This window comes from Lynx canadensis, chromosome F1, assembly GCF_007474595.2.
Source record: "Lynx canadensis isolate LIC74 chromosome F1, mLynCan4.pri.v2, whole genome shotgun sequence".
NCBI lineage: Eukaryota > Metazoa > Chordata > Mammalia > Carnivora > Felidae > Lynx > Lynx canadensis.
The window spans coordinates 9,092,422-9,119,113 of record NC_044319.2 but is presented as its reverse complement, the minus strand read 5'-3'; the positions used below and the strand labels follow the sequence as shown (position 1 = coordinate 9,119,113).

At 36.7% G+C, this 26,692-nt stretch overlaps 1 protein-coding gene across 1 annotated transcript in view; it reads left to right on the top strand.

Moving 5' to 3' along the window:
• The window catches only part of FMN2 (formin 2), a 391,745-nt gene that overhangs the window by 318,399 nt on the left and 46,654 nt on the right, over nucleotides 1–26,692 (top strand). Inside the window, exon 15 of the mRNA XM_030303011.1 lies at nucleotides 329–380. Within this exon, the coding sequence (XP_030158871.1) occupies nucleotides 329–380 (52 nt within the window). The remainder of the gene's footprint in view (nucleotides 1–328; nucleotides 381–26,692) is intronic.

Sequence of the window (26,692 nt, the reverse complement as noted above, 5' to 3'; positions counted from 1 at the left end):
ACACATTTAATGTGATTATGAAATTAGCCACTGTTTTGTTTTCTCAGGTTAATGTGACTGACTTAAAGAAATTAACTTAGAAAAAAGGGAATTACTTAGAATTTAAAAATTTTAATTTACATATATTTATGTGTTGATACATAGGTAAAGAAAATTAAATGCAATCTACTTAATCATATTAATAGATTTAAAATAAACTTTCAGGAATATATTAGAATTAACAATTAGTAATGAATTAAAATATATTTCATATTATTTGGATCATATTTTGCTTAAGATAGTGTAACTATCATTTATCTCATTTCTTTTTCTATTTTTGCATTTGCAGCTAAAATTGACCAAGAGGCAGAGGAGAATTCGCTGACAGAGACTCATAAATGGTGAGAAATTACTTCCTTTGATATAAAAATTTCTTTTCAGAATAAGTTTATTAAATACTTAGTATGTTTTTATCTCAAGGAACCAATTATTAGCTCAGTTTTTATTTTCAAGCATAAGAGAAAAAGAAAGTAATAGTTTACCTGAATATGATTGAATTTCAGAATTTTATTTTTTGGACTCTAGTTTCTGTATGAATCTGTTAAGTATCAAATTATTGTGAATAGCTTAGCACTTTCTTTGAATGAGATTTAGGACTGTGGAAGTACAAGAGAAAGGAAGATAGCAGGAACCTGTTTCAAGAAAGAAGGTAAGAGTTGATTATAGGAAACTATTGAGTTTCCACGTTAAAAAGTAGAGCCTAAGTAGGAAGTTGGGAACTTCCTGTGCATAAACTTTTACTTTCAGAATGGAGATTTCAGAATCATGAGTGAGTAAGCATAGAAAAGTAGCTCACAAATATCTTCGCTTCTCTGCCTCAATTTTCCCCTTTTCTCTTTTCTCTCTGTATTAGTCAGTGTTTTCCAGAAAACAGACAGGGGTGTGTGTGTGTGTGTGTGTGTGCGTGTGTGTGCAAATGTGTGTGCAGGGAGAGAGAGAGAGAGATTAAGGAATTGGCCCATAACAGAGTGGTAATTACTGGTAGTAGTTAATGTTATAACCTTGAGTCTGAGAGCATTTTGGAGACAGAATTCCAGAATATCTTCGTACTAGGGTAGCCACTTTTCTTAAGACCTTCGACTGATTGAATTAGGCCCATCCACATTATGGAGGATAACCTGCTTTCTCCAAGTCTACTGATTTAAATGTTAATCACATCCTTTTTTTTTTTTTTTATTTTTTAGTGTTTGTTTATTTTTGAGGGAGAGAGAGAGCGAGCTCAGGAGAGGGGCAGAGAGAGAGAGGGAGACAGAATCTGGAGCAGACTCTGAGCTGTCAGCACAGAGCCCAATGTGGGCCTCGAACTCACAAACCACGAGATCATGACCTGAGACAAAATCAGATGCTTAACCAACTGAGCCACCCAGGTGCCGCTAAATGTTATTCACATCTTAAAAGTACAGTGAAACCTTTGTTTGTGAACATAATTCATTCCAGAAACATGCTTGTAATCCAAAGCACTTGTATATCAAAACGAATTTCCCCATAAGAAATAATGGAAACTCAGATGATTCATTCCACAACCCAAAAATATTCATATAAAAATTAATAAATCTACCAATGACTACTTTGAAATTATCTGTCAATAATTACTTTGAATATAAAAGGACTAAACACTCTAATCAAAAGACATAGGGTGACAGAATGGTTCAAAAAGCAAAACCCATTTCAGACCTAAAGACAGATTGAAAATGAAGGGGTAAAAAAGTACTTATCATGCAAATAGAAGTGAAAAGAAAGCCAGGGTAGCAATACTTCTACTGGACAAAATAGACTTTAAAACAAAGACTGTAACAGGAGAGAAAAGAAGGACAATATGTAATAATAAAGGGGAAAATACAACAAGAAAATAATAACAATTGTAAATATGTATGCACCCAACATGATAGCACCCAAATAACATAAAGCAGCCAATGACAAACATAAAGGAAGTAATTGATAGTAGTTCAATAATAGTAGAAGACATTAACACCCCAGTTATGACAATGGACAGATCACTCAAACAAAATCAATAAGGAAACAGTGGCTTTGAAAGACATCTTGGACCAACTGGATCTAACAGATATATTCAGAATATTCCATCCTAAAACTGCAGAATATACATTCTTTTCAAGTGCACATGGAACATTCTCCAGAATAGATCACATATTAGGTCACAAAACAAGTCTCCACAAATTCAAAAACATTGAAGTCATAAATTGCATATTTTCTGACCGTAACAATATGAAAGTAGAAATGAACCACAAGAAAAAATCTGGAAAAACCACAAATACATGGAGGTTAAATAACATGCTACTAAACAATGAATGGGTCATCCAGGAAATAAAAGAAAAAAATTAAAAAGTACATGAAAACAAATGAAAATGAATACACAATGGGGCAAAAGCTGGTCTAAGAGGTAAGTTTAGAGCAATACATGCCCACTTCAAGAAGCAAGAAAAATATCAACCAACCTAATCTTACATCTAAAGGAGCTAAAAAAGAGCAAACAAAACCCAAACCAGTAGAAAGAAGGAAATAGTGGTGATTAGAGTAGAAATAAATTAAATAGAAAGTAAAACAACAACAACAACAATAGAACAGCTCAATGAAAGCAGGAGCTTGTTCTTTGAAAAGATAAAATTTATAAACCTTTAGCAGACTCATCAACAGAAACGGAAAGGGGGGGATTTGAAACAACAAAATCAGAAATTAAAGGAGAAATAATAACTGATACCATAGAAATACAAAGAATTGTAAGAGAGTATTACTGAAAATTATATGCCAACAAATTGGACAAACTAGAAGAAATGGGTAAATTCCAGAACCATATAAACTACCAAAACTGAAGCAGGAAGAAGTAGAAAATTTGAACAGACTAATTACCAGCAACAAAATTGAATCAATAATCAAAAAACTTTCAATGAACAAAAGTTCAGGACCGGATGGCTTCACAGGTGAATTCTACCAAACATCAACCAAACATTTAAAGGAGAGTTAATACCTATTCTTCTCAAACCGTTTCAAAAATTGAAGAGGAAGGAAAGCATCCAAGTTCATTCTATGAGGCCAACATTACCCTTAGGCCAAAACTAGATAAAGACACAAGAAAAGAGAATTAGAGACCCATATGTCTGATGAACCTAGATGCAAAAATCCTCAATAAAATTTTAACAAAAATAACAGGATTGTTGAATCACCATAGTGTACAGAGAAACTAACATAACATTGTATACCAACTATACTGGAATTAAAAAAAAAAAAGTCAAGTCCTTAAATTATGACAAACAGAAATTTCAGTTAGATGCACGGAAGAAAAACTGCCTAATGACCAAATTGTTAGTCAAAGAGCCATCTTTTATAATTAAACAATTCTGAAACTCGAAAATAAAAATAATCATATGAAACATTTCTCAAAGAAATAAATAAAGATTTTTGTAGCAGTCTTACGTGACCAGGTCAGCAATTAATAGTAATTCTATTCAGGAAGGCAGTGTAACCCGGGCCTGATGACCTTGGAGACCAAATCCTGCCTTTCATGTGTTAGCTCTGTGATTTCAGGCCAATACTATAACCCCAGGATAACAGTACCCACTCTGTAGGTGAGAATTTAGTTAATATTTGCCAGATGCTAAGATTTTAGCCAATGATCAGATGTCAATTGCTATATTGTATTCACATTATTATCTTAATTAGAGATTAGAAAAAGTTTGGTGGTAGTAATAGAAACAGACAGATTTCAGACTTAGGCCATATATTTATTTGTTTGATTCACTGTCTCCATTGGATCAGACACTGGGCAGCTTCGCATGGTCATGGAACAAGATTTTGGTATCACGTGTATCTGCACTTGCTCCACCCTTCTGCCACCGTGACTTCAAGGATTTACCATAACTTTTCATCTTTGTCCTTACCTGAAATAAGAGAAATAATATGTAGATAAGTGGGTAAGTGGGTGGAGATATTTCAAAATAATTAAATGAGTTATGTATAGAGCCCCTGCCTCATGTAGATTTTTTTTAAATTTTTCTAATGTCTATTTATTTTTGAGAGAGGGAGAGACAGAGCGTGAACAGGAGAGGAGTAGAGAGATAGGGAGACCGAATCAGAAGCAGGCCCCAGGTTTCGAGCTCTCAGCACAGAGCCCGACACGGCGCTTGAACTCACAAGCCGTGAGATCATGAACTGAGCCAAAGTCGGACGTTTAACCGACTGAGCCACCCAGGTGCCCCTGATACAGATTTTTTAAATCCTCTTGTATTTAACAAAATTCTTGAGCTTAGGAGACTGACTTCTAGAATGAACTCTCTTCCCAACAAACAAACATTTAGCTGGAGAAAATTATGTAAAACAATCATTTGGCATTATTAGGAAATGTTCTCAGGGCACCCCGCAAATGGAGAATCATTCATTCGAAACAGTCTACTAGATCTGTGACATTTGAGCCACACATCAATTATATCTTATGGAAACTACTCTCGAAGCTCTAACCCAGGCAGGTGCCCTCTGTCTCGCTCCCACTCTGTTATTTCACCCTTTATCAGCAGACTGCCAGCACTACTCATCCCACCAGCTGCAGCTTACTACAGAAGTTCTATCCTAGACTATGGTGTCGAGACAAGGGGGCTCCCTTCCTCAACCCAGGCCCCTTTTGCAGGGTATAAGCTCTCCCCCAGAAGTGGCAGATTAAGAATATTTGGCCCCCAATTTTTTGTCCCAGCTTATTATTAGGGTAAGGGTTCTACATACACCAAGAAGTGCAAGCCAAGGAGACTAGGGGCTATCCAGTTCCTGCTGGTAGAGCAAAAGTCTCACTTTGGGACAAGTGGGCCACTGCCCCACCTCTAGTTTTAGCTCTTGTGCAGAGACACGGACATCCTACCCAGAGGTCTGCAAGGTCTGTCTGAGAGGACTTACCTTTTTTTTGGAACAGAGGAGAATTCCATGCCTAAATGTTTGTTGAAAACAATGGAGGTCTTAGTGTAAAGCAGTTAAGAGGGCAGTCACAGCTCCAGGATTCAAGGAGCAAAATGGTCAAGCAATCAGAAGTTTCACAGAAAGAACGAGAGAAGAAGCATTCTTCCGGGATCACAGTCTACCCTAGGGTTTGGGAAGGCTGTGCATAAGTTTACTAGGCTGCACTTACTCATGAGCCATCAGACCAGGATGTGGAGCAGACTTGGAAACATTCCCCAGGATGCATACAGATCCATCAGCAAATGATAGAAGCCTGCCTGGCGCTAAGAGCTTCAGCACAATCTCTGACCAGTCATTTGCTGAACAATAGCTATTCTAACCCAGGGGCAGCTTTTAGGATGCTATGTTTAAAATAAAATCACACATATGCCTGGCAATCTGGAAGAACACCAGCCTCAGCTGAGTTCACTGCTTTTCCTAGAACTGTGTATGTGAGTAGGCAGAAGCATTTCTTCCCGATGTGATGAAGGGGTTTCAATTAAGCCAAGCTGGCTGGCTCCTCTCCCACAGCTGAGGGAATGGTGGATTTGACCCAGATTCTGGAGTCTTGGGTCTCCTTCCCAGCTATGAGGCCTTGACCATTTTGTAAACCACCCCATTCCCACCTCTGGCAGTAATCACCAAATGCTCTTTCTACCAGTGTAAACTTCTTGGGAACCCAAGGCCTCAGGCAGGTGTTTACAGTTTCTCTTTGTGCTTGAGTTGGCCAGAAACCCCTCCATCTAACCCACCCCCACTTCACACATACACACACACACACACACACACACACTTTAAGGTGAAATGCCAACTCTTCTCACTCTCTGCTCTCTGTGAGTTGCCTCAGCAAGGCCCCTAGAGGAGAGCCACAAATGTGTATTTGGACAGATAGCTTCTCAGTCTCCCATTTCTCCCATTACCCCTTTATTTTCTGTTTATTATAGGTTATTATTATGTTCTATGTGTCATATTATTAAGCCGGATGTAATCCATTTTGGAGGTAAGATGATATATAAACACACTGATCCTACTTGGTCTACATATTTAAATCCCAGCAAAGCTGAACTTCTTCATTTTCCTGAACTCGAGGCAGCAAAGACACAGGTTGTACGAATATGTTGAACGCATCTTAAAGGAATTTTCTTGTGAGGGTCCTGTTTTTATCTCAGTGTTGCTGTAACAACTCAGGACGTTTGAGTTTTACTTTGTACCCTATCATAAGCGGCCCAGTGACAAATGTATGTGCTTTCCTTTTTAGAACTAGTTGAGAGTCATTTACAGGTAATTGTGACAGCTGGGTCACACTATAAATGTGTCACAGAACATAGCGTGATGGAACCCTTCTGTTTCGCAAAGTTTTTGAGGTAATTTAGCATTCCATGCTCTCCCCACAGTTGCTATGAAAGAAGGCAAGCCAGTTCGGTGGGCAGGGCCCGGACAGCTCTACCTTAGAATTGCAATTGGAAAAACCACAGAGTGGTTGGGGCTTAGCTTCCTTGTTTGTAAAAGGCGTATAACCTCATCCTTTCTCCTATCTTCCAAGGCTGTAGGAACAGAATACCTTGCTTGTGTTTTGCAGTGTAAAAAATTTCCTCAAATGAGGCAAGTAAAGAGGCCTTTACTAGAAAAGTATATTCATGAAAATGTTTTAAATTACACAAACTCAAGTTATCAGCATGCTTTGAAAGGAATTATGTACTAATTCATCTCTATATTTGAGTGCTTACAAAGAAAAAAAAGTCTTGGCTTTTAGTTTAAAATGGATAAGTGAACTTTTATCAAGATAGTAATTAGAACTTTTTTCTACAGTGGAATATTATGGATTTTTTAGGTCATTTTATGATTTCCTAACTAAATAAAAATATTCAAAAGAAACAATGGGTATATATTTTTGAAGAAAATCAGATTTTTTTTCATGTTCCATTTGCTAGCGTGATAGTTTTATATGCTAATTTTGTCTGTTTGCCACACATTTTTACTATTAATCTGAGAAGTGGGACTTTATGTTCCGATTTCACATGAACACAAATGTATAGTTTTTGGATAGTGAATAGTTTAACTGAACTCTTCAGTTCTCCCAGAAAGTGAGACAACTGAGCAGATGATCTTGAACCTTACCCAAAACCCAAATACAAATCGGATGAACATATTCTCATCTTCAGATGATTTCCCTGGGCAAGCCAAGCTATCGTATTGTATTACAAGATGGATTTCAGCAGACTCTTGTTAAGGTTGCTTGCATACACACAGTATGTGTTTATTTCAGCTTCTGCTTTTATTTTATTTTTAATTAACATAAGTGGCTTTCTTTAATTGTGGAAAAAATATCACCAGACCAAATATGTTGTTCTTATTTTCCCACAGAATTACTCAGTGTCTGTCTCAGCTCATTAGCAGGGAATGTAGAGATTCTGAATTTGTCTAATAAGTGGCCATCCCTTCATATTTCTATTTAAAGAATAATGAGAGTCGGAATTATAAAATTGGCTTCTGATACTCAGAGATACTTATTTTTAAATTGTGGCTAACTTCAAATTTTTCTTAGATTTCTTCTATTAATTCCACTGGTAAAATACGTATTTTGTGGTGAAACTGGCTTTTGAAAGAGAAAAAGAGCAGATTTTTGCAGCAGTTTGTTTCAGCTATCAGTTCCTTTAGTTTCACTAAATTTATTATTCTGGCATCAATAAGCAGATGGAAATGACTAAAATGAAAATCTGAATTATAACTATTACATTAGATAATTAATCTTTGTCAGTTAATTCACACGATGTTCTAGATAAAGGAAATCAAGCTGAGAAAGGTATAATTAACTTGTGGCACCTTTTATGAATAATGGAAAACTAAGTAATTTGTTTGCACCATTTCTTCATTTTAAAAGAACTATTTCATTATTCCAGGAAGTTCGTGATTTTTCTTACATTCATTTCAAGATGTTTGTCTTTTCCAACAGGACATATATCCTACTGAAATTTTTTGTAAAGCTCTGTTTTCAAAACTGTTTCAGAATGAAAGTCTCCCTCTCTACCCCCATGAGCTAAAGACAAGAGAAAGAGTAGAATGTAGCTAATCTTATCATAAGTGAGGCAACGGTAAATTTGTGAAGTAGAGAAGCAATGATTACAATCATACTTACAGAATTAGTAAATTAATGTGCTTTATTTGGTATTATGATGTGACGAAGAATGATTGTATAGTTTTAACACACACTTAATGTACCTCATACTACCAATCTTTTTTTTTTAACTTTTAAATAGAATACCCTAGTTCTCCTCCATCCCCCATTATATATAAACAAAAACAAAGGAAATTGCAAACAACCAGTGATAAAAGGTGAGAAACAGTAGGGGAAGAAAGCACATTTGTGAAAGAATTTAAAATCACATGTTTAAAAAAATAAATACTATTTCTGCGGGTAATATTGCTTGAGTGGTATTTTACCAAAGCCAAGATTGCATAACAAATGAGTTGAAATGGAAAATTAATCTTTCGTGCAAAATAAAGACAAAATGAAGGAAAGAAAGAAAAGGAATGTTGGTTCCAGTTGCTTCATATAGTATGTAACTGTTCATTTGTCATGGGAGAGAAAATATTTAATCAGTCCTGAAATGATGCACACACACTTTATCATGTTTAGTGACTTTTAGAGTGTCAGTTTGTAAAGTGTTTATCCAAGGAATGGACTTCTGGCACATGGATAAAATGAAAAGTGAAATGTTTAGTTCATAATAGGCATATTTTCCAGAATCTTTCTGAGTAACTATCCGGAGATGAATAGAAAGACTACAGGTCTGTGTTTATCTGGCTTAGACCAGGCTGGCTCCAGCCTGGTGTTAAAACTGAAGTGACACGGAATGTCTTTGCAAAAACCCCCAAACAATTACATCATTCTCTTGACAATATTGATAAAGTAAAACAAAGTTGGAGTTTGTTATTTTCCGATTTGAACTTCTCAGTTAACTGCTTCAAATCCTGCCAGAAAGTTTACCATTAGGAGGCCCCTAGGAGGAAGATTCCTAGGATCAGTGGTAACAAGCTGTGTTCCATACCCTTCACTTTCAGGCCAGGTGGCAAAGTTTAGGTATGGCACTTTTCCTTGTACAAAGGGATTTTCTTCTGTGGCTGCATTATTTAAATGTTTATAAAATCCACTGATTTTCAATAATGCGGGAGCCTGTGACACCTGGTACAGATTTGCTGACCTTTGTCACTTATAAAAAATATTCTGAGGTATTAGTCTCTCCTGAAGGTTTTTGTGAGCTTTTGTGTGTTCTGAATAGAAGGATTTTAGGAACTTCTCCCTCAGAGTTTGTTATGTTTCTTTTCAACTTTGGTTGCTAATTGTGAAGGGAAAAAAATACGTCACAGAATTACTGCCCTTTTGTAGAGTTTTGTTTTCAAAATAGAAACTCTTCCGTGTTGTGTAGAGTTGAAAAGATCTTCTCTATTCCAATGTTCAAAAATACGTTTGGGCCTTGTATAGACTAAAGTTTTTCCAGGAGCTACATTCTCTAACTTGATAGAAGTTAAAACTCCTAAAGTTTTATCCTCTCTAACCAAGAAGAAGACTAATGAAATCACCACAGTACCATTGGGGATTGGGATGGCTATGTTCTTACAGGAGGTGGGAAGGGCGAAGACAATTCAAGAAAGACGGGATATGCTATTTTGACAACTGTTTTATATTTATATTTTAGAAAATTAAAATTAGAAATGGTAGTAGTTAATTTAAGTTAGCAGCTGTATTTAACAGTAGTATCATGACGAAAATCCACTGGGGTTGAGAAACTATGTTTCTACGACAGCAGCTTCCAGAAAAAACAGTCGGCAAAAATGAATCTAAAATCACTTTCAGGGGGAGGAACAGATTTTCTGAGTAGAACGAACTAAGAAAAAATGGAAGCATTCTAGGTGACTTCATATATATACACATTTCATAAGGCAACTTAAATCTGCTTTAAAAGATAGTCATTAGAGGGCTCACTTCATTACCTGTTAGAGAACTACCTTAAATTGTTAACACCGCCAAAGGGATGTCCCTAAGAGGCCTGGAGTCCAAGGTAAAGGTAAGCAACCTCAGAAAGGGTGGGAATGAGACAGGTATAAGTGCAGGTTCCCATCCCTGGCCATGTGTGTAGTAGAGTGGTTAATAAATCCAGGTTTACTCCCACCTCCCCACCCCCCCAGCTTTTTAAAGTTGTCTAATTTAGGCAAACTTATTAAAACTTTCTGTAGCTCTGTTTCCTCATTTCTAAAATGAGAATAATAGAACAGTGCCTAGCACGGAATAAGCATGAGATAATTACTTGATATTATTGTTACTTCACGACGTTTATCTTAGTGACCTGCTAATAGTGGCTCAAGTTTGAATTTTCTCTACAGTGATTATTGCAAATTCTCAAAAAGGTGAACCTGATTGACTCCTAGACAGGTTGGCATGGGGGGCCCCAGCATGGGCTATGGATGAAGCAAGTTTTCTAAAGTTAATAACCAGCAATATATGGGGATACCTGGGTGGCTCAGTCGGTTAAGCATCTGATTTAGGCTCAGGTCATGATTTCGCAGTTCATTGGTTCAAGCCCCGTGTCGGGGTCTGTGCTGACTGCTTAGAACATGGAACCTGCTTCAGATTTTGTGTCTCCCTCTTGCCCCTCCCCCACTCACACTCTGTCTCTCTCTCTCTCAAGAATAAATAAATATTAAAATTAAAAAATAACCAGCAATATATGAAAATGAAGGTTGAAAAGAGATAATTTGGTGAATAGTGAATGAGCTTTTATAAATTGATTTCTTTTATGTGTGTGAGAACTTCTACATTATAAAACATATCATCTTATTTTTTATTGCCTACTGTTGCTTGTATCAGATATGGATAAACTTACGTGAAAAAGAGAATTAAGATTTCTTTGACTAGTGTGCTCCCCATTTGTTCTGAAATGCAACAGTTGCAGACTGAGGCCAGTAGAAATCACAGCAGCATTTACCTTGGGGATTTTTAATCTGAGGTGGAGGAGGGACATAAGTGTATATACGTTCTGGCCCCACTGAACATATATGTTTGCAGAGAGTGTCAAGGAGGAAGATAACAACTACCTCTAGACCCATGGCAAGCTCATTAGTCTTTCTGATCTTGGTTTTCTTCATTTATTATGATAAGTAATTGTGATCCTATAAATATTGTATTTAACACAGTAGCTAAACATGCAGTATGTGTACAATAAACACAGCTTTTTCCCAAAGAGTATATGCATTTTTCTACTTTTCAAACAGCAGTTTCTTTTAATGGTTCACAGTTTTCCACAGTTCCTTCCTTCCCCAAATAATATCAACTTATCTGGGTGAGAGCACAAGGTCACACTCCTACTCCTGGTCACACAGTCTCCTAAACAGAAACATTAGCATATTTGCAATGAAAATATATTTTAATCCCTCTGGTAATACTGTGGTATGGAAATTAGCATCTATACCCATTTCTGAAAGAGTAAGATTATTATTGGCACATAAAACCCTAGATTAGCATGAACAGATGTAGGTTTTGCATTCTACTTCTGGAAAGTTGCCAAACCTGACTGTATATTATTTAGCCCACTAAAACAGTTCCCAAAGTAACTGGGGATTATTTTTAAATGTTATGAAAATATATCCTTACAAAATAATTCATAAAGTCTTTTTTATTTGTTTTTGTTTGTAGTTTTTACATTGTTTAGCAATAACATCATGAGTCTTTCTGGGAAGAAATTCATGAATTGATCAAAATTCTTTGATTTGAGGATATTGAAATCAAGTTAAAGAAAATGAGAATAAGTGACATGGTTTTCAAGATTAATTTTAAACATGCATGAGAAACTAGACCAGAAGATTCTTGACTTTGAGTTAGTCACAGTAAAGAATCCACCAGGAAGAGCATGTAGGATGAAAAAAGGTGATAAATGATCAGAAAATAATTTTAATAAATAGAAAAAAGGAGAAAACCAGAAGCTGGAGATGGTAAAGACATTGCAAACACTATTATTGCATTTTTAAATTTTATTCTAGGGTGTTGTGAGTATCTAATAGAGTATCATACCCATATTACTTTTTTTTATGACCTGAAATATAGACATCACTCTTTTAAAGTTGATTTTAATTTCAAGCACTCAATGACAGTTGAAAGCATGGCTCCATATTGGTAATAGAGATACTTTGTAGTCGGTTATTTAGAGAACGTAAAATATTGGTCCATTAAAAATAAGAACCAGAAAATCATTGTTTCTAACATTTCAACTGTGAATCACATTTCTGGTTTAAACAAAAGAAAAAAAGATCAAAACCCCTTTGTACCTTCAAGTCCACACTCTAAAACTGGGCTGCTCTTGCTTCTGAAATCTCTCAGATTCTCCAGTCATGTCTCGGGAAACAGAACCTTGTAGGTTGACATATTTTCAAAATCTGTGTTAGGAACCTTTTAATTTTCTATTCTTACTTACAAACATATAATGTAGATTTCATTTTTTTTCAGAACTCATGCAGCTTATCTTTCTTTTTCCCTTTAGTTATGTCCCATATGTTCCTGATTAGATAGGAATAAATTAAGACAATATTCCAAACTTCTCAACTGTATGTGAAATATGTGTGTTGTCACCTCTGCTATTTTAAGTGGCTAAATCATGTTCTCAGATATGGGCTTACAACATTTCAACCTCATTTTAAAAGCAACCTCTATAGTTTGGATATATATTTGCATGGGACATTTTACATTTCCATACTGATGAAAGGCTTTTCATACACAGGGACTATAGGAAATGTGAGGTTCTGTTTTAATGGGTTATGAGACTTAAATTCCTAATATAAATACTTGCGGGCAGGGGAGCATCCCTTCCCTGTCCTTCCCAGTAACTTGTACAAACACAGTTATTCAGCATTGTAATAGCTGTGTAAACCCCATGAATTATCTTGCATTATAGGATTTAATAAAAAGTGCCCAGACAATAAGGAAGACAAGTAGCAAGAGGCTAAATAGTGATAAATGTCTTTATTGGTTTGCTAAACCTGCAGTTGTTAAATATTATATTGATTTAAGACACTTGCATCCCCCCCCCCCCATAATCTGGTATGTAGTTCAAGGTCAGAATGTACTAGCAGTATGCAGAAATGCATACCTAAGTAATTTTTATGCTAATTTTTAAAAGAGTGACTACCTACTCTATTACTATTTTGACCACAAATTTAAAAAAACTAATTTTTAAGAAAGCTAAAGGTCAGAACTCAGAACTTTATAGTTTATTTTAAGTATAATGTTTAGCATTTGATGCAGAATAAATTTAGTGATATTAATTATAATATTTAAAAGACAGTGAGTGAAGGATGAGATATCCTGCCTCCCCAGTAATGGTATATAATTTAGGGAAAAAAGAGAAAGTCTGCAGCTAGCTGATATGCAATATATAAGATACTGACATTTAAAAAATAATTATTTCTCAATTCCATTCTTAAAAAGATATTCTTAGGTCCCAGCTTAGAAGCAAAATACTACCGTCAACGTTTTTTGTTTGCCATTTTTTACTGGGTAAATTTAACAACCTGAAAAATTGACAGTCAATGACAGAGCAGCAAAATGAAGACATTATGAAATAATGAAACAAGGTCTTAGAATTCAGATGGGAAATTAACCTTAGGATAATGAGTTTTGCTGGAAGTAGATACAGATTTCTAAAATTCTGCCTCAGGTCATCCACCAAATAAACTGCAAAAGGATTAAGTAAATAAACACTAAATTGAAACTTTAATGAGAAGAAAATATTTGGAAATATTTATAGGGTTTAGAATGGGGAAAAGTTTGTAAGCATCATATCCTCAGAATATCAATGTTTATTTTTGTTACTTATTTCTAAGTGAATCATTGTTTGTTGGTGTTCTACTAAGTAACAAATTACAGAGGATACATAGTAGTCAAGTTAGTTTAGGAAAGTGTTTCCAGCTTATTGTTGTCCTCCTATTTTTCCAAGAATATACTTCCTCTCTAGTTCATTTCACTTTTTTGTTAACTTTTATTTCTTTTTGTTATAAGTGTAGACATAGTTGAAAAAGTCAATTAGTACCACAAGGCTTATAACAAAAAACAGCAGCCTCTACCCTGCCCTCCCCTATTCCCTCTTACATTTCTCTTAGCTGTTTCCTCTGATATTTTCTGCCATATTTCTCAATCATATCCTGTATTGCTATGTCATTTTTCATTAAGTTAGCCATTATCTACTAACTTACAATAATGGTAGATGAGCTTTTACTTCACTCTTATCCCCATCCCATTTTTTATTCATCTAATCTGCATATTGCAAATTTTAGTTGAATTTTAGTGTTTGCTTAATGTCACGATTTCAGTATTATTTACTGCACTATCAGATTGTGTGGTATGGTTGTTTCTTAAATGGTTTTAATTTTTTTTCTTGAAGCTTAGAATTTTTGTCATTTGCTTAGTTTTCTCTGAGCTTATTTTTAATTATTCTCAAATACTCAACCATATGTCCAAAGCCCCTCCCAACACTATTTTCCACATGGTCAAACATGTCTAACAATCCATGTCATTTATTTTTATTTTCCTCCTTGAGCTCTTCATCCTCTTGATGCACTCTGTGTGGGTTTCTTTGAGGCTGTTGCTCAGATATCATCCTGAGTTGGCCGTCAGCTACTCTCCTTTGTTGGATAGCTCTCTCTTAGACTTTGTGTTTTTCTTTCTTTTGGGTACCCACCTCCCTTTTTGGAAGAGGGAGTACATCCTACAGTACATACTTTTAGAACAGTTGTCTACAGGATGATGTTTTCAGACATGCAATTTCTCAAAAATGTATTCTTTCCTCACTCTTAATTGATACTTTATCTAGACGTAGAATCCTAACTTGAAAATCATTTTCTCTTAGAAACTCAAAGTCGTAATTTCTTTCTCTTCTACATTTCAGAAGTCTTATATATATTCTTATCTGCAGGCAATCCTTTTGTGTTTGATCTGTTGTTTTTCTCACAGGAACACTTAGGGTTCTCTCTGTTGTGGTGTGAAAGTACACATCTTGGGCCCTTGCATGTGCCTTTTTTACTCTGCTGGAAAGTTGGTGAGTTTTTTTCTATTTGTTGTGTCATCTGCTGTTCTGGGGTTGGTCTAGAAGGATCCTCACATTTCTGATGGGGGGGACTAAGATGGCGTTTCTAAACTGAGATGGGGATAGAATGAAAAGCTTGAGGTGTGTATAAGTCAACCAGTAGAAATGACAAGCGTGTGGTTCAGTGTTTGGGTCTGAAGCTCAGCACGGCTGGAGGGTGCACTTTATATGTCATCAGTGTGGCATACACTAGAAGTGGAAACCATGAGAGTATGTAAGATCACCCAGAGATGTGCCCCCAAAGATCAGTGGCCTGAGACCAAAGCCACAGAAAAATACTACATCTGAGGTGCTACTAGAAGAAAGGGAGCAAGCACATAATGGAGAGAGGTCAACTCAGAGCAGTAAGAAAAAATAGGAGAGCGTTATGTTACAGAGGTCTTGGTAAGACAAAGGTGGCAGGAAATCCAGCAAAAATTATGAGGTATGGCTAAAGACAAAATATCTGTTCATTTTAGTGATGGGAAAACAATTTGTACTCTTATCAAAAATAGTTTGAGTTTTGACCCAATTTAGTAATTGGGTCAGAAGCTGTATTGCAGTGGGCTAAAGAGAATAAGAAAGTTGAAACTGAGGCTAGGGTGCTTTTATCAGAAGTTTGCAAAAGGACAGAAAGAGAGAGACTATCTGGAATATAGATGGGAGTATGTGGCCAATTTTTCAAGTAACTTTTGATTGCTGTGCCTGAAGATATATCTCCATAACTGGAGAGAGAGTCTATACTTTAGGGTAGACAATTATTACAATAGCAACAAAACAGAAGAAAGCTATGATCTAATTGCTGGCAGGTGTGAGGGAGTTGGAATCATGGAAGGAGTTGAGTAACTTATGAGTGATGTCATGAACTTCAAAAAAGGTGTGGCTCAGGATGGGAACCAGTGGTTGGAAAGGGCACTACAGGACAAGAAATAAGGAGACTCCCCCTCTCGACTTCCTGAATTTGGAAGGGTTTGGAGACAGGGAAATGTGAGGATTCCACCAAAGAACATTATGGGTGACATAGTATCATCTAGTGAAAGCTGTACTTTTATTAAGAAAAAGACAGCAACTAAACATATTGGAGAAAGAAAGTGTGGGACTATAAATATGACTCCCCACCCCCAACTAAGCAGGAATCCAGAGGGCTTGAGAATAGAGCGGGTAGAGCCAGTCAGTGGTGAGTGTTGTGGAACTCTAATCCATGGGGACATAGGTACAAGAAGAAGAAAGGGAGTTGAGGTTGGAGGGGCTTATACTGAGGAAGACAGTCTTGTCTGTCAGTGATGAAGAGTGAACTGGAGGTTCATAATAGCAGCACAAGAACTGAGAGCTTCCTTGGCCAAATTGTTTTAATGGTGAGTGCTAATAGGATGACCGTGGTTCATCATGGAATATGGTACCTCATCCTCTGCAACTTGACCTCTTCAATTTGTTGGGCTAAAGATGGGCCTAGAAATGGCCAAGAGAAGTGGGTCCTGACTGGTATTATTGGAAGAAAAAGGGCAGGTTTCCTCTGGATGAGAAAGAACGGGAGAACAAGTAGGTGAAGAAGTTATCTTCAGGCTGGACAACACAACAGAGGAAGGCTGTCAGAGTTACCCGGTGCTTCTGTTAACCTTACAATGAAGGCATTTTTTTTTCTGAATGTTCAGAAATCATAGGAGATAGGCCACATAAAAATGGGCTAAAAATGATATAATATTTCTTTATGTTAAAACTGCATTAGTGTCTTCAGAAGTGTCAGGAGGCCAAAGAATCTATTCAGCTCACAATATTTCTATGATAGTGCTTATTTTCCACCTCAGCAACTGCCATGAGGCTTCTTTCTCACTCTTATACAAAGGCATTCCAGGGGTGCCTGGGTGGCTCAGTTGGTTAAGCGTCAGACTTCCACTCAGGTCATGATCTCAGAGCTCGTGAGTTCGAGCCCTGCATCAGGCTCTGTGCTGACAGCTCAGAACTGAAGCCTGCTTTGGATTCTGTGTCTCCCTCTCTCTCTGTTCCTCCTCACCTCATACTCTGTCTACTTTCTCTCTCAATAAATAAATAAATAAACAAACAAATAAATAAATAAAGTTAAAAGAAAAAAGGCATTCCACTCAGTATGACAATGCTGTGCAACATTATTGGGCTAGTGCAGAGATTTATCTGAGCACCGAAAGCACATTTTCAAATGCCACATATTGTTTATTATTATTTTCTTTCTCCAGCCTCAGATTTCTCAATTTAACTCAGTGAAATTTAGGTTTCCAAGGACCTGCTTGTGAAAGGAACTTTGTAACATGTCTAATTACTGTTGTCACAGAAATGAAGGTTATAGCTTCTCTACTAAGACCAGGGATGGGAGGGCTTGGGGACTTTAGCCCACCGCTTCTCACACTATTCTGGTGAGAAAAGGGTAGGGGGGTTACTAGTGCCCATTTTGCAGATGAGGAAATGGAGAGAATTTTATTTCTGTTAAATTACTTCCCCTGTATCAAGGAGAGAACTAACTAAAGCCAAGAATGGAATTGAAGCCACTTTAAAGGTTAAACATTAAGTGTTGAAAGTAATCTGTTACGTTTGGGGCACCTGGGTGGCTCATTTGGTTGGGCATCCAACTTCGGCCTAGGTCATGATCTCTCTGGTCTTGAGTTCTGGCCCTGCGTCAGGCTCTGTGCTGACAGCTTGGAGGGTGGAACCTGTTTTGGATTCTGTGTCTCCTTCTTTCTGCTCCTCCCCCACTCATACTCTGTCTCCCTCTCTCTCAAAAATAAATAAACATTTAAAAAAAGTAATCTGTTATGCAATTGCAGCATTGAGTTATGACAGTTTAAAGCCAAAATGAACTGGTGTTTGTGGGCATTTTTGCTGCTGCTTAATTTTGCCAAATAATAGCCTATATTTCTTGTTATGTTCCTGACTTGCCGATTGATAGCAATATATATTAAAATGCTTTGTGAATTGTATGGTGAAATATAAATCTGAGATATTTATGCTGATATTATTTGCAAGTGTATTGCTGTTGTTACCTTTAATTATGTCAGTGAGAATTCGAACAGACAAAATAACTAAACAGCACTTGAAATGCTCATGTAAATCGATTATTTTGACTGTGTCAAGAGGACCTTGCTTCTAAAAGTGGAGCCCACCTAATGTAGTGCAGATGTTGAAGACTGATGGGAAATCTGTTACATTTCAGAAGAACTTGCTTGTCTCTATGTATTCTATATGTCTACTGAAAATTACGTCTAAGAACCGATATCTGACATTAGAAATGTCACCCTTGTTCTGAGAAATAGCATCAGCGTTGATACAGCATAGTAAGATTTTTGTCCTGTTGACCACAAAGCACTCTGTTCTGAGAAACAGCTGGAAAAGAAAAGTTTAATGCCGAAGTTTTCACCTGACCTGGGAAAAATCTGTCTGATGTGTGTTAATGATTCCTATCATATTGATTCCACACCGTATGTCCACTGTCTGCGTGAAATTGAAAGTGTCAGTGTTTTGGATACCTTAGCTTCCCAATGGACAGGTATGTGTAATATACCTAGCAGGACGGTGGTGATGAGCATTTCATTGAGAAGTAGACTTGAAGTCTACAGTGTGGTGCAGTCCGTACTTACGGAGTGGGAATGCAAGGGAGTCTGGGAGAAGTATAAGAACTGTAAGTTCATTAAGGTACGTGCCTGCCCTCAACACCAGCATGAGATTGTCAGACGCAAGAAATGCTTCCCCCCAACACCCTTGGTCCGTGGCTTCTCCAGCCTCCTTAAATTTCTGTTCTCCCTCTTTGCTGCTCTGCCCCAGTTTTTCTGCCCGCTCTCAGTTTCATAGAGTATATCCCCTTTCTTCTTTCCGTTACAGGGAGCTGCTTCTTGTATGCCCGTCTTCCCCTTTTCTTCTACTTAGAGGAAATGTCTTTTCCCATCAGACAGCTCCTCTGAATCCTTTCCTGCCTGATTTCACCTGCTCCCTTACAGCCATTCATTCTCCCACTTCATTATTATAAAATATCTGCTTAAAACAAAGGAACGAAAAGTGGTCTCTTGCCTCTACATCCCTCTATCACCATCTGTCTCCATATTTGTGTTCCTTTTATAACAAATGTTATTGGGTTGTGCCGTCTTTTACAATTTCATGGCCAGTCCCTTAGGGAGGTTGTCTATTTATCATTCTTTCAAAAGAACTAGGTATTTTGGTTTATTGAGTATCTCTTTCCTGCCCTTTAGTGGGGGTGGTGGTGTTGGTTGGTTTACTTTCTACTTCACCCATTTCTACTCCTTAATTATCCCTTCTTCCTACAATCTATGTGTTTTTTCTGGATTTATCATTGAATGAATAATTCATTTATTTTAATTTTCCTTGTTTTTTAAACCATATATTTACAGTTACAGCTTTGTATTTAAGTTCTACTTTAACTACATCCCATTAGTTTTCAAATAAAATAGTTTTTATTGCTGGTAAGTTATAAGATGTTTATTATTTCCTCTTCAAGCAATGAGTTTTTATGTGTGTACTCATTATATTTGTCTCAAATATATGGGTTTCATTTGTTTTGCTTGCAGTAATTTTCTATTGATTTCCAGTTAATTGCAATGCAGTCAGAATCTAGTCTGTATAATGGTCTTTAAAACTCCAAAGAAGTCCAAAGACTTCCTTTTTTTATGTAGTGTATATCTGTTTTTAGTAGATACTCGTATATTCTTATACAGAATCAAACATGTTGTGTGTGTGAACTCTATATTTGCCACTTCTCAAATTCACATTGTTTCACATTTTATATCCTGAAACCAGGAATACATCTCACAGTTGGCTGCGTTTTATGATTGGTGTGGGCCTGTCGGCTCCTTCCAGAGGGCATTTGAATTTGTTTTCACCAGTCACTGAGGGCACTGTCAACCCCAACCACTTTAAATTAAATCTCCGCTTTTGTTTGAGGTTGTTTATTTGTTTTATGAGACGTGGTAGTGTGAATTCACATAGAAACCTTGTATAATTTCTGTCTGGCTTATAATTCCAATTTTCAAAGGAGTTTTGTTTTTTGTTTTGTTTGTTTTGTTTGATTTCATTCTGTTTACCTGGTGCTTGAGTTGAGACAGTAAGTTTCCTTACTGCCTCTTCTGCATTGGGGGGTTCTTTTTCATTCTCTTCTCCATGAGCAATTTGGTATCTTGATTTATGATGCGTAGGGACAGTGGAGAGGGACTCTTCTTTTAAGACTCCTCATATTGGTCTATTTTTCTTATTGGTGCTACATAAATAATGTTACTTTTTTTCAAATTTGTGGTATGTTAAACTAGTGAAATGTAGCATATTTTTTAAATAAAAATTGATTATATTTATTAAATCTACATCATTTACTAACTTTTAGAAGGCTGCTTTATAATCTCCCATTATAATTGTGGGTTTCCAGTTTTATCTTTTAATTCTATAATTTTTTTAAACTATATCTTTTGAAACTGTGTGATTTTTATCCTCGTGGTGGAATGTTTGGATTTTTGTTTAAGTTTATTTATTCTGAGAGATAGAGAGAGAGCACTTGAGCGTGTATGTGTGTGCTCATATGAGCAGAGGGAGAGAGAGAACCCCAGGCAAGTTCCCCATTATCAGTGCAGAGCCCAACACAGGGCTCAAAGCCACAAACCGCGAGACCATGACTGGAGCCAAATCTAGAGACATATGCTTAACTGACTAAGCCACCCAGGTGCCCCCTTTCTCTCTCTCTCTCTCTCTCCTCCTTTTTAAAACAATTTTTCTGAGATAGTTTGGTTTAGACATGTCTTTTGTAAACATTTATCTAAAATTTTATTTTAATAGCCATCTGAAAGACTTTCTTCAATGGGTAATTTAAATTCTTTTATATGTTACGATTATTGATATATTTTGAATTTCTTACTACCAATTTAGTAGTTTTCGGCTTTTTGCCTTTTTTTTCTTTTCTCCTATCCTCCCACTAGATGGGAAAGTTTTCTTTATTCTACCTTTTGATCCTTTTGCTAGTTAGAATTTGTAGATTTATTTCTAGTATTTTGGTGGCTACCTTAAAATATGTTTCTACAGGGACTGAAGTCTTTATTTCTGTGCCCAACAATTCAGGAATAGTTTGCTCTTATTTTCTTGTTGTCTTAAATTTTAGTGACACGAGTTTTAAGCACAAAAATCAGTTGATCATTTAAGAAGTACTATTTTATTAACAAATCATTATCCACTGGATCTTTCTTCTTACAAACTGTTTCCCCTCTTCTGGGTTAACTTTTCTTCTTCCTGAAGATGGTAGTTCTTTCAGTGAAGGTATCATGAGGACTTCTTGTCCCAGGAGGTGTAGAGAAGTAATGTTTTTAAATTTCCAAATGTAAGGGATTTTTGAAGTGGACTTTTTTTTTTTGCCTGCCATAATTACATAAAGATTACATATAAAAGAAGACTGCCTCCATGAGAGTAAACCTTTGAATTTTGTGAGACTAGCTTTATGGCCCAGAAGATCAATATGTACAAAACTACCAGCCTGAATTTGAACATGGTATTTTAGGATTAAACACAGTACTCCTATTCGCTTATCATTTTAAACGGAGTCAAAAATTGGTTTGAACATTCAATTATTTTACTAGATTTTGTTTCTGTTTCAGTTACTGACAATAGATAGTAAAGACTTTCATGGTAGATATATCCATTTCTTCTTATAGCTCTGATATGTTTGCTGGGTGTATTATTTTGCACGTGTTTTTGTTTCCTACATACAAATTTGAAGTTGCTTTTTATTATTCTGATAATTAAATCTTGTTTTCAATGCTATGTTTTTTTTCTGGTAATGTTTTTTGCCTAAATTTGTATTTTGTCTGACCTTAATATAAGTATACATCAGCTCTGTTGGTTAGCATTTATTTGTGATGAGACTTCCACAGTTTAGTTTCAACCTTTTCTATATCCTTATGGACAAAGAATCCAATTGACATATTATTTCTACTGCCCTAGTGTAGTCATCCCATTTGTGTGCTCAGGGAGAGTGGGTGATTGAACTTTATACTTTAGCCAGGATTCTATTATTACCTGCGCCTGTGAGCTCCTGCACTGGGTGGAGGTGGCCATGATGAACTGTGGGTGTCTGCTCAGATCCTGTGTCTCATAATCTTCAAAATGTTTGCCGTATTTCCCTTTATCCATATGCCTACAGCCAGCCTGAGATGACGGCCCTGCAGGTTCATTTGGGAGGATAAGACTAAGGGCAATCATTACAGTGATATTAATTGCCACAGTGCTCTTCAGGGTTCTTCCTCACAGGGTTCATTCATCCCCTTTGGGCTCTGGCATCCAAAATTGGGTCACTTCTAGCAATCTGCAGCAAGGGAATCTTGACTTTTATATTGCAACCACTACCCCTATCCTCCCTAGTCCTCTTTTCCTGTCCTTTTCTTTGTTGTAGATGTCAAGCAGTGCCCTTGTTTTCCCCCTGAGGATTCCATGATCTATTAACCATCTCCACCCTCCATGCAGGTCAAGATTCCTTATCTGCATCTTGCCTTGCCTGTTACCATGGTAATTATGGTCCCCAGGCTTCTGGAGATTGAGCCTGACCATTTGGCCTCTGTTCCTTCAGGGGTCTATTATCTCCATGAATTTTAATGGATTCAAGGTGTGACCCCATTCTCCTGTCTTTCCCAACCTACAAGAGAAGAGCCCCATCTGAACTGTTCAGTGATGCCAGTGCTCCTGTTACTAGTGCCTTGTCCTCCCATGGAAAAATCCTTTGCTCACTTTTTTTGACTCATGCAGTATATATGGACATGCCCACTGCTCTCAGCCTGTTTATTCTTTTCTCTGCCTTTTGCCAGGGCAGCTCACCGTGTCTGCTTTTCTCTGCATTGGCCATCACTTACCCTAAGCCTAGAAGAACCACTGCCTGATTCCTGCCACTACATGAAAGCTTTCTTACAGCTTCTTGATTGTATAATCTCTTTTTTCTCTTCTCAGGTCTAGCACTTCTCTAGCTGGGTTGTGCTGGGATGTCACCTTAATTATTATACTAGCAGCCAAGGGAGGAGCTAAGGCAGCTTCTGAGGGCACCATTTTATTTTATTTTATTTTATTTTATTTTATTTTATTTATTTATTTTTGCTTTTGCAGTGTCTTCTAGCATAGGGACGTGCTAGGGAAGAGTGGGATACTTCTTCAAACTTTGAAGAGTTTTAAGGATCTGTAGAGGTAACCATCAGATGTCTCCATCCCTTGTTTTAGGATGCAGGTTTTCCCAGCCAGGGCTCTGACTTTAGCTTAGCAGACCTGGTTTCTCTGAGTACTGAAATGTCTCTGGAGCTCTGCCACTCTAATTCTTAGGTCTTCTTTCTGTTGCTTGGCTGTGTCTATCATTTCATTGCAGGAGAAAATGGCCTCTTTCTAAGCTACCCAGGAGGCTGTCTAGCAGTCTTTAACTGCTTATTAATGCCCTCTTTTCTTATCCCTCTGTAGGGTGTCCATCCAACTTTTTTTTTTTAATTCAAGTTAGTTGACGTACAGTGTAGTCATGGCTTCAGGAGTAGCACCCAGTGATTCATCTCTTACATGTGACACCTAGTACTCATCCCAAAAAGTGCCCTCCCTACTGCCCATCACCTATTTAACCCATCCTTCCACCCACCTCCCCTACAGCAACCCTGTGTTTGTTCTCTGTATTTGAGTCTCTTATCATTTGCCTCCCTCTCTGTTTTTATCTAACTTAACAGTAGTCAGCCACCTTCTGTGTGCTATTGTTCTCACCATATAATCATCATATAATCAATAGCTTGAATCATCACACCTGTGAAGACACTCCCACACCAGAGCATTTTCTTAGGCTAACTGTGGCGATAATCTTTGCAACTCATGGCCTTCACTGCATCAGGATCTGTCTGTGCCCCACATACCACTCAGGACAGTGGCATGGTGAGTGAACCTATCCCAGAACCTTCATCTCACTGCTTGTTTTCTCAGGCAATTTGTAGCCCTACTTATGTTATTTCAAGTCCTCTAATACCTGAATCAGGTACTAAGACTAGATTTATTGGAAAACTAGGAATGGGAGCCCAGAGAAGCTGGGACAGCTGTTAGACCTGGATGTAGGTCCAACCCTCATGGGGAGAGGGAAGGAAGAAAACATGGATCAGAAAAAGTCCGAGACTGCAGTGCAGTTACAAGAAAATTTTGGCAAAGCCAATAGAGTTCTTCAGCCCAGTTGCCCTTTAGAGAGTCTTGTATCCTAAGATTGCACCTGCATCAATATCTCTGTCCTGCCTACTCACTAGCTGGGGGCAACCTGTTGACCTCTCTGCAAGTAAAGTGATTGCCTTGAGAGCATGCGTCTGAGGGCCCTTGGTCATTTTCATTCTCTGTAGTTGGAGTATCAGGGAGATTTGAAAAATGTATACCTATGGCAGCCATAGAAACCAATACATTTATTTCTCTTATTTTTATAATGCTTTCCTTTAATTAAAAACATATAATTTGTTTAATATTGTTACTTCTTTTCAAAATAGCATAACAACCTTCAAATTATGTCTTTTCTTACCACCATTTCACAAGTTGTTGATCAATTATTTTAGGTCTGGTGTGTGTGTGTGCGTGTGTGTGTGTATACAATGTGACATCTGTGCTAAGGTTCTTTGTTTTTTTGGATTTTTTGGTCATATATATGTTCAATTGTTCCCTGCGCCATTTGTTAAAAGACTAGATTTCTCCACTGAGTTGACTTTGTTTCTTTGTAAAAAAATCTGTTGACTATATTTATGTGAGTCTACTTCTGGGTGCTTTGTTCTATTTCATTGATATATGTGCCCACTCTTTGCTGATACCAGGCTGTCTTGGTTACAGTAGCTTTATAGTAAGTTCCTGAAATTGGAGAGTATGGGTCTTCAACTTTTTTTCCTTCAAAACTATAATATATATATTATACATACATAATTATATATATATATTTAATTCAAAGTTAATTGTTTAGTGCTGTTGGCATTGGAAATAATAGGAAAGCAATTGAGTTTTGCATATATTGACCTATATCCTTCAACTGTGCTATACTTGTTTATTTCATGAAGTTATTTTGTAGATTCTTTGGCATTTTCTACATAGATATATTCATCTGGAACTAAAGAGAGCTTTATATCTTTCTCCACTATCTGTATACCTTTATTTCCTTTTCTTGTCTTATTGCATTAGCTAGGACTTTCCAGTACAATGTTAAATAGGAGTGATAGGACATCCTTGCTCTATTCCCAAACTTAAGAAGGGATTAGTCTTTGGCATCTGGGTGGCTCAGTCATTAAGCATCTGACTTTGGCTCATGTCGTGATCTGATGGTATCATTATTACTACATCGGGTGAGTTTGAGCCCCATTTTGGGTGAACATGAGCCCCAGTGAGTCCCACTTCTCTCTCTCTCTCCACTCCTCTCTCCTCTCTCCTCTCTCTCTACCCTCTCTCTCTCTACACTCTCTCTCTCTATCTCTCTCTCTCTCTGCCCCTCGCTCACTTGTGCCCTCTCTCTCTCAGAAAAAAAAAAGGCATTAGTCTTTTCACATTAAGTATGATGTCAGCTGTAGAGTGTGTTTGTAGATGTTCCGTATCAATTTGAGGAAGTTCTCTTTATTCCTAGTTTTCTGAGAATTTTATTACAAATGATGTTAGATATTTTTCAAATGCTTTCTCTACATCATTTTATATCATATGATTTTTTTAAACTTGTTGATGTGATAGATTACATGATTTGATTTGAATCTTGAACACACTTTGCATAACTGGAATAAATTTTACTTGGTCATGGTATATACTTCTTCTTATTCATGTTGAACTCTATTTGATAATATTGTATTGAGGGTTTTGCATCTGTTTCAAGAGATATTGGCCTATATTTTGTTTCTTGTGATGGCTGCTTCTTGTTTTTGGTATTAGATTAAATGCTGGCTTCATAGAATGAGGTTAGCAATTGGTTCTTCTGCTTCTGCTTTCTGGAAGATACTGCAGAAAATTGCTATCATTTTTTTTTTCTTTAAATGTTTGATAGAATTTACCAGGGAAGCCACCTGGATCTGGTGGTTCTTCTTTTTTAAAAGGTTATTAAATATTGATTTTAATTTCTTTAGTAGATATATATGCCTTCAGATTATCTATTTCTCCTTATGAGAGTTTTGGTAGTTTGTGTCTTTCAAAGAACTGATCCATTTTATTTAAGGTATCAAATTTGTGGGCATAGAATTGCTCATAATATTCCTTTAAATGTACATAGGATTGGTAGTGATAACTCTTTTTTTCATAGTTTTTATTTACTAATTTGTGTCTTTTCCTTTGCCTGGGTAGAAGTTAATCAATTTCATTGATCTTTTTTAAAAAAGAAAAAAAAATTTAAAACAACAACTTTTGGATTTATTTCTTTATTGTTTTCTTGATTTTCAAGTTCATTGATTTCTGTTTCTAATTTTTATTATTCTTTTCTTTTGCTCGCTTTGGGCTTAAATTACACTTTCTCCTGTAGTTTTCTAAGGTGGAATCTTATGTCATTGATCTTCGAACTTTCTTTTTTTCTTTTTTTTTTAAACCAATAGTCAGATGCTTTAAAAAAATTTTTTTTAAATGTTTATTTTGGAGAGACAGAGATAGAGCATGAG